At 40.1% G+C, this 10000-nt stretch overlaps 1 protein-coding gene across 6 annotated transcripts in view; it reads right to left on the reverse strand.

The window, feature by feature from the left end:
- LOC137423321 (pleckstrin homology domain-containing family A member 1) overlaps window positions 1-10000 on the reverse strand; it is a 222668-nt gene that overhangs the window by 112323 nt on the left and 100345 nt on the right. For all 6 annotated transcript variants that reach the window (XR_013622865.1, XR_013622866.1, XM_078774339.1 and 3 more), the window contains 2 exons: window positions 9061-9106; window positions 8871-8968 (listed from right to left, as the gene is read on the reverse strand). Coding sequence is in view for 4 of the 6 variants with exons in the window: in XM_078774339.1 (XP_078630465.1) it covers window positions 8871-8968; window positions 9061-9106 (144 nt within the window). In the remaining 2 variants the exon portion in view is untranslated. The remainder of the gene's footprint in view (window positions 1-8870; window positions 8969-9060; window positions 9107-10000) is intronic.

A 10000-nucleotide genomic window follows, 5' to 3' on the forward strand; every position in this document is an offset into this window, starting at 1 on the left:
ATGCATTTTAAGGCCATTTTCCCTGCTAGAGCGGGGGTTAGCCTACATACACATACACACACATATATACACACACACACATATTCACGCGCACACACACACACACACGTACACACGTACACACACGTACACATGTCCCACATGTATATATCCCACATCCCACATGTATATACATGTTTAAAGTGTACGTGCCCTTCTCCCCTCCCCCGCCCGGCAACGCTGGGTACTTCTGCTGGTAACGAATAAAATAAAAACGAAGAAATAGGTGGAATTGGCTGAAATTCGCTCGGTGAATTCACGCGGTGTATTCGGTTCGGCTCGGTTCACTCGGTTTAAAGAAAAAGCGATAATGTCGACATGTTGCTGTCTATGTCATGTTGGGCGGTGTATGATACTCGTTGGCTGTTGGGCGGTGTATGATACTTGTTGGCTGTTGGGCGGTGTTGTGCGGTGATATGGTGTATTTTAAAAAATATATCTCTGCATTTTCCCGCGTTGGTGACACCGAGTCGTTCTTCATCGATCGTCTCATTCATTTTGGAAATGGAAGTTTCCACGCAACGCATGAATTGTCACGATCCTCAAGAGGAATTTGTCTCGTAATCATCAAATGATAAATGGCAAGTAAATTATATTGTGGAAAATTAAAGATTTCAAATAAACCTATTTAAAGTGTATGCGCACATAACTAATAAAAAAAACGAAGAAATATCTCTCGGTAATTTCCTGAAACATATTTTACTTCCGGCTAATATGTTGAATGAAATAAAAACGAAGAAATATATGTCGGCATCATTGTTGACGTTTTTGTGACGACTATCATCAAACGAAATAGTAATATATCATAACGGAAAAGCAAAAGCGAATTTTTAATATATATCGACACATTGTCGGCGGTGTCATGTTGGGCGGTGTATGATACACCATGACGCGATTTTAAAAAATATATCTCTGCATTTTCCCGCGTGTGTGGATTGTTCTCAATTATTGCTGACACCGAGTCTAAAAGTAAAACCATCGATAAAAATGAAATCATATGGTGAGTTAGATTGGAGATAAAGGCGTGAGAGAGACTCAATGGCCTTGAAGTTACAGGCCTTTGAGAATTCATTTCGTTCTATAAACGGCAACTTTCATCGGATTTTCTTCCCGTTTTTTTTCAACCGAGTCTAAAACTATGTTAGCGACTGTGAAAAATGAAATGATTTATCGAATTTGATTTGAAATAAAACTGGGGGAGAGCAAGACACCACGGGCCTACAAAACAGGACTCAAAGCTATGCGAGTTAATAAAATGGTGGATATTTGTTTATAGCCACTCCCAGAATGGGTGGAGCTATGGGTGGAGCTACTCTGCAAACCGAGTAAGCCACACCCCGGACAGACACCCAACAGATAGACAGACAGACAGACAGACAGAATCATCTACGGCTATTATATATATTACATTGTGAAAATTAAAGATTTCAAATAAACCTATTTAAAGTGTATGCGCAAATAACTAATAAATAAAGAAACGAAGAAATATCTCTCGGTAATTTACTGAACCATATTTTACTTCCGGCTAATAATGTTGAATGAAATAAAAACGAAGAAATATATGTCGTTTTGTGACGACTGTCATCAAAAGTAAACGGTGAATTCACTCGGTTTATTCGGTTCGGCTCGGTTCATTCGGTTTAAAGAAAAAGCGATAATGTTGACATGTTGCCGTCTGTCATGTTGGGCGGTGTATGATACATGTTGGGCAGTGTATGATACATATTGGGCGGTGTATGATACATGTTGGGCGGTTGTTGGCGGTTGGGTGGTGGGCGGTGATATGGTGTATTTTTAAAAATATATCTCTGCATTTTCCCGCGTTGCTGACACCGAGTCCAAAACCATCGATAAAAATGAAATCATATGGTGAGTTAGATTGGAGATAAAGGCGTGAGAGAGACTCAATGGCCTTGAAGTTACAGGCGTTTGAGAATTCATTTCGTTCTATAAAGGGCAACTTTCATCGGATTTTCTTCCCGTTTTTTTTCAACCGAGTCTAAAACTATGTTAGCGACTGTGAAAAATGAAATGATATATCGAATTTGATTTGAAATAAAACTGGGAGAGAGAGCAAGACACCACAGGCCTACAAAACAGGCCTCAAAGCTATGCGAGTTAATAAAATGGTGGATATTTGTTTATAATTATATGAAGCCTCTCCCAGAATGGGTGGAGCTATGGGTGGAGCTACTCTGCAAACCGAGTAAGCCACACCCCGGACAGACACCCAACAGATAGACAGACAGACAGACAGACAGAATCATCTACGGCTATTATAATATAGATAGCGGGGTCACCCGTGGGAATCCCACGGGCATGAACGTGTGTGACATTTCGACATATTGAGTTAGATGCTGCACCTGCACATTCAGTTATATAAAATGGTTACAGGCAATTGATCACATCCTCAGACTATTCTCACTCAGAGTTAAACATCACCATAATATTATGCGGTTGCTTCAACGTTTTCGGTGAATTATATGTCATTCCCATCTACACGGGCATGTATTCCTATTAACGTTATGTAAAGTACATTTAAATTGTGTGGATTACATCATTTGTGGATGTGATCAATTGTCAGTAACCATTTTATATAACTGAATGTGCAGGTGCAGCATGTAACTCAATATGTCGAAATGTCACACACATCTATGCCCGTGGGATTCCCACCCGTGGGAATCCCACGGGCATGGATGTGTGTGACGAATTTTAAATATATGTCGACTGTTATTTTAGGCGGTGTATTTTCGTTTATCATCATGGCGTGATTTAAAAAAATATATCTCTGCATTTTCCTCTCCAATACCTCCTCACACTTTACACACACACCGGCCCATGTTTACATATACACACACACACACACACACACACACACACACACACACACACACACACACACACACACACACACACACACACACATACACACACACACGTACATCGACACACATGCACACACACACACACACACACACGTACAGACACATATACACATATGCAAATATGTATACACATATGTATCCACATATACACATATATGCACATTATACACATATATAGATCTCCACACACACACACACACACACACACACACACACACACACACACACACACACACACACACAAACAGACACACACACACACGTACAGACACATATACACACATACACACACACAGACATATATACACACATACAACAACAACATGCATTTTAAGGCCATTTTCCCTGCGAGAGCGGGGGTTAGCCTACATACACATACACACACATATATACACACACACACACACACACACACACACACACGTACACACGTACACACACACACGTACACGTCCCACATGTATATATCCCACATCCCACATGTATATACATGTTTAAAGTGTACGTGCCCTTCCCCCCTCCCCCGCCCGGCAACGCTGGGTACCTCTGCTGCTAACTAATAGTAATAAAATAAAAACGAAGAAATATCTCTCGGTTTCATGAAACTCGGTGGAATTGGATGAAATTCGCTCGGTGAATTCACTCGGTGTATTCGGTTCGGCTCGGTTCACTCGGTTTAAAGAAAAAGCGATAATGTCGACATGTTGCTGTCTGTGTCATGTTGGGCGGTGTATGATACTTTGTTGGCTGTTGGGCGGTGATATGGTGTATTTTTTAAAATATATCTCTGCATTTTCCCGCGTTGCTGACACCGAGTCGTTCTTCATCGACTGTGTCATTCATTTTGGAAATGGAAGTTTCCACGCAACGCATGAATTGTCACGAGTCAAGAGGAAGTGTCTCATCATCAAATGACAAATATATTACATTGTGAAAATTAAAGATTTCAAATAAACCTATTTAAAGTGTATGCGCAAATAACTAATAAATAAAGAAACGAAGAAATATCTCTCGGTAATTTACTGAACCATATTTTACTTCCGGCTAATAATGTTGAATGAAATAAAAACGAAGAAATATATGTCGTTTTGTGACGACTGTCATCAAAAGTAAACGGTGAATTCACTCGGTTTATTCGGTTCGGCTCGGTTCATTCGGTTTAAAGAAAAAGCGATAATGTTGACATGTTGCCGTCTGTCATGTTGGGCGGTGTATGATACATGTTGGGCGGTGTATGATACATATTGGGCGGTGTATGATACATGTTGGGCGGTTGTTGGCGGTTGGGTGGTGGGCGGTGATATGGTGTATTTTTAAAAATATATCTCTGCATTTTCCCGCGTTGCTGACACCGAGTCCAAAACCATCGATAAAAATGAAATCATATGGTGAGTTAGATTGGAGATAAAGGCGTGAGAGAGACTCAATGGCCTTGAAGTTACAGGCGTTTGAGAATTCATTTCGTTCTATAAAGGGCAACTTTCATCGGATTTTCTTCCCGTTTTTTTTCAACCGAGTCTAAAACTATGTTAGCGACTGTGAAAAATGAAATGATATATCGAATTTGATTTGAAATAAAACTGGGAGAGAGAGCAAGACACCACAGGCCTACAAAACAGGCCTCAAAGCTATGCGAGTTAATAAAATGGTGGATATTTGTTTATAATTATATGAAGCCTCTCCCAGAATGGGTGGAGCTATGGGTGGAGCTACTCTGCAAACCGAGTAAGCCACACCCCGGACAGACACCCAACAGATAGACAGACAGACAGACAGACAGAATCATCTACGGCTATTATAATATAGATATATATAGAGTTCATTACTTCATTATTACTTCACTCGTAAGCACATCATCCTCTTCTTCTTCTCAGTACTGCCCTTGGCACTCAATTACTTAGGACCCATGGTTAAAACTAAGAAATTTTCCAAAATAACCAACATGCGAAAACAAAACAGCAGCGATATACGGCAGATATGCTTGCACGGCAAGATAACCACGTGACCGGAACCCACCTGGTGGCGGCTGGCGTAAGCTCCAAAATAACGAACATGCAAAAACAAAACAGCAGCGATATACGGCAGATATGCTTGCACGGCAAGATAACCACGTGACCGGAACCCACCTGGTGGCGGCTGGCGTAAGCTCCAAAATAACCAACATGCGAAAACAAAACAGCAGCGATATACGGCAGATATGGTTGCACGGCAAGATAACCACGTGACCGGAACCCACCTGGTGGCGGCTGGCGTAAGCTCGTAACTCAGATCTCGGCTCGCATCTCAAAGCAATAAACCGCCCGAGCGACGGCTCGTATCTCGGAAAACTCGTAAGTTGGTGCACTCGTAAGTCAAGGTTCCACTGTGTATATATATATATATATATATATATATATATATATATATATATATATATATATATATATATATATATATATATATATATATATATATATGTAGAAGAGGCCCACAAACAACACAAAACACCAACAACGTGTGGTAAAAGATTCTTAAATGTTTGGCTGGTTCACTTCATTGTACATCATGACTTAGACTCATGTCTGTTTCCCCAGCCTGGATTGCACGTGGTGGCAATGCACAAAAGGCGTTACTAAAAATACCGGCTCACACTGTGCAATCATCCCCAGTGCTTTCTATCACTATTTATTTTACCTATCCCTAAAATCCTATCTATCCCCATCTTATCTTATTTTTTTATGCGGGCAAGGGGGTTAACAAGGAAAGATGCAGAAAATAGGGCAAGATGGAGAGGATTGTCATGGGGACCGCAAGGCTAACCCCCGCTCCAGCAGGGAAAATGGCCTTAAAATGCATGTTGTTGTTGTTGTATTTTACAATGCCAATAGTGAACACGTACGCAGAGTCCTGCTATCTCTTCCTCCCGTAAAGCCAGGCTCTTGGTTAGAGTGCGTATATAGTTGGCGCTTTGAAGGCCATCTTGGAAATATGGTCTGCCCAAGAAAGTTTGACTTAGCCACTTATAGTGGTTCATTTTGGAAATAGATGCGAGGGTTTGCGGTCCTTTCAGAGAAGCAGGGTGAGTGTGTGGGATTTGGTATGGTTGAAAGACAGTCACGTGAAAAAGTAAGCACACCCCATGTAAAGTTTCGACTTTTTCAACATATTTCAACATACAGCTATTTGATCTTCATTTCAACAATATTGATAGATGAAGGTGATATAATATAACAAATATCATGAAACATTTACATTTTGTAGTCCATTGTATAATTTAAGTAAACATAAATGCAAATTTCGCACGTGGAAAAAGTAAGTACACCCCGACATTTATCACTACTTCAAATAACTAAAATTAGAATCAGGTGCACCAGCTCAGGTGCAAATGATTAGAACATCGTTAGAGAGGATCTTGGAGGAACCTGTCTTATTTAAACCTCAGACATTTAGTTTGGTTTGCTCTTTGTTGTTGAAGTGTGCGGCGTCACCATGCCTAGATCAAAAGAGCTCTCTGAGGCCTTCAGAAAGAAGGTTATAGATGCCTACGAGTCTGGGAAGGGATTTAAAAAGATCTCCAAACAATTTGAAATCAATCATTCGACTGTTCGGAAGATCATCTACAAGTGGAGAAGATTCCAAACAACTGCCAACTTGTTCAGGCCAGGCCACCCCAGCAAGTTCAGCCCGAGAGCAGACCGCAAGATGCTGAAATAAGTCTCTAAGAACCCCAGAATGTCATCATGGGACCTACAGGTAGCTCTTGCCACTGTTGATGTCAAAGTACATAAGTCTACCATTAGAAAGAGGCTGCACAAATTTGATCTGCATGGGAGGTGTGCCAGGAGGAAACCTTTGCTGTCCAGAAAGAACATCAGGGCAAGACTAAAGTTTGCCAATGAACACTTAGGCAAAGACCAGCACTTCTGGAACAATGTGCTTTGGACAGATGAGCCAAAGGTAGAGCTGTTTGGCCACAGTACCAGAAGACATGTTTGGCGAATACCAAAGACAGCATTTGACCACAAGAACCTGATACCAACTGTAAAGCATGGTGGTGGAAATATTATGGTTTGGGGCAGCTTTGCTGCACCAGGGCCTGGGCAGCTAACCATCATATAATCCACTATGAATTCTTCATTGTACCAGAGGGTGCTAGAGGATAATGTGAGGCCATCTGTCGGAAAGTTGAAGCTCAACCGAAGGTGGACCTTGCAACATGACAATGACCCTAAACATACCAGTAAATCCACCAAGGAATGGCTGAAAAGAAAGAAATTAATGGAGGGTTCTGGAATGGCCAATTCAAAGCCCGGATCTAAATCCCATCGAGATGTTGTGGGGGGATTTGAAACGAGCTGTGCATGCAAGAAACCCCTCAAACATCGCACAGCTGAAAGAATTCTGCATGGAAGAGTGGGCAAAAATTTCTCCCAGTCAATGTCAGAGACTGGTAGACAGTTATACGAAACGCCAACTTGAGGTTGTTTCTGCCAAAGGGGGCAATACCACCTATTAGAGCCAGGGGTGTACTTACTTTTTCCACATGCAAAATTTGCATTTATGTTTAAATTATACAATGGACTACAAAATGTAAATGTTTCATGATATTTGTTATATGATATCACCTTTATCTATCAATATTGTTGAAATGAAGATCAAATAGTTGTATGTTGAAATTTGTTGAAAAAGTCAAAACTTTACATGGGGTGTACTTACTTTTTCACATGACTGTATTCCAAGTGTTGGACCAGTTCCTGCCTGCCTGTCTGAAGGATAAGGAAATGATATGGCAGATGGTGGAATCATCAGTAATAAGATATTTAATCAAATAATCAGCAAAGATGCATTAAATTTTCAACAATATGTTAAATACTAGAATTAAAGTGCAAAATATAATGTTCGTTTTATTGCTGCATTGAACTTGGAATGAGGAATGAGCCAGTCAAATTTCTGACTACTTCTTGAATCGGAACCGAGTCTTCATGTTTTAAATAACTTGTTAAACCACATTATTTTAAGTCGGGCTGACAGCTTGGCTGGAGGTACGCACATTCGCCTCCAAGCTGTCCAGGCTGGGTTTGATTCTTGACACAGCAATAAATTGTCAGTCCGGTGTTTCACATGCAGGGTTATTCATAAATGTGTGTGCCGTTCCTCGGATGCATGTTAAACGGGCGTGCCTTCTGCCGACATTAGTTGGTGGATGTTAAAGATCCCATGGTGTCCGTCGAGCTATTGCCGGCACAGTGAACAAATTACAAATTCCTGCCGAACTAGACGAATGTCAGGCTTGGCCAGCTGCTTCGTGAAGATTCGGCCCAAGCTTCCCCCGACAAGAAAGGTGGGATAATGGTGGCCGTTAAAGAAGATGGTTTAAAGTCTATATTTTATTTTCTTCATTTTGCATGCACGTCACACTGTACATTCAAGTACGGTACCTCTAAGCGAATGTAAATTTGGGCAGGAGCGGCTCTGCACTGTATTGAGCATTTATTCGGTCTATGATTATCTCCATTTTGTACCATTGTCTACTTATTTTATTGTTTTATTTTATGAGCTATAACATCAATATATATTTATGAGGTCTTGTATATTAATAGAACAAAAACACAAAATAAAGTGTCGTTATCATCCATTTAACATGTACAGCTCCTTGGAACTGAACCCTGCTATTGCCATTCGTTTCTATTATATCTGCATCATGTAATCAGCCGGTAACGCAGTCTGGCGGAGCACAACCAAGCAATCGAATGGCATACTCGTGTGGATGTAAAAGCTTCTGCATGAGCATCAAATGCAAATTAAGCTCAAATTTTCTTTGTCGTAAGAAGGGTGTACTGTAAAATAATTTTGCACAGAATCAGGATGGTGTGAAAGGCAAATCAAGCAGCAATCAAGTTGTACATGGAAACCATGCATCAAGATTTAATACCATCAGCAATCATAAATAATCTCCAAGCTTCTGACCGTTATTTTGCTGGCGTTGTTTAGGGCATCCACCCAGTCAGTCAGATCTTGCTGATCATTGGCCTGCAGGAAGTATCGCTGCATACCAGAGTTTATCACTGAAAGAAAGCATACACACCACCTCTTGACTCATTTAAATGCCAAAACATGGTAAATAGACAAAATAAAATTATGCAAAAATCACACTTACCAAAGCAGAACTCAGCCTTTGGCCTTATCTTTGTAGCATCACTGACCTGTAGGGATAAAAAAAAAAAAAAAAACTAAAGAGATGAATCATATATTTATTTAAATAAGAGAGCATATTGTCATGAGCTGGGGGTGCTTGGCATGCTGCCAGAGGTCCAATTGATGTCCTCAGAGAAAGATTTGCCGTAGTAACAATAGTCCCAACAACTTCTCACTGCAACCAAAAATTGCACAAACGGCCAATAAGTTCTGCCTTTACAAATATGCCATATTCAGGTCACTTTTTAATCAACCCAATACGATATATGCACACAGAAGAGAAAAAGCCAGAATGCTAACCAAAATGAAACCAATTTATCACATTAGACATAACGACAAGAACAAATCCCATATACACTACTCACAATAAGTTAGGGATATTGTGGGAGTGAGTATTTTTTTTTTTATAGGGGTTAGGGTTAGGGTATTGAAATCAAGAATGCAGTGTTTTTTCACACTCATTAATAACCATAGAATTAGGACCAACAACTTTTTTCAACATAATTAATACACAAAATCAACCACACCGAAGAACCTGCCAATATCCCTAACTTATTGTGAGTAGTGTAGGATTTCATATTCACACAGTAATTACACACTCAGCTAAACTCATGATAGTTGTATTTTAACTGCAAACTTACACGATTCATATAATAATAGAGGAATTATCAGACAAATAATTAACCATTCGTTATAATATAGCAAGCAATCAAATTGAGAACTTCATTTACTGTACATCTCTGCACAGAGATGGGTAAATACCAAAACACAAAACAAATCACATGTATATTTCATTTCTCTTTACAGGAGACAGGCTCATGGAAGAGCAAGGATAGTGGGATAAACAAAGGGAACGAACAAACAGGATAAAGGGAAAGGGAGGAAATCAACTAGCAAATGAG

This window comes from Myxine glutinosa, chromosome 3, assembly GCF_964187855.1.
Source record: "Myxine glutinosa chromosome 3, kmMyxGlut1.1, whole genome shotgun sequence".
Classification (NCBI taxonomy): Eukaryota; Metazoa; Chordata; class Myxini; order Myxiniformes; family Myxinidae; genus Myxine; species Myxine glutinosa.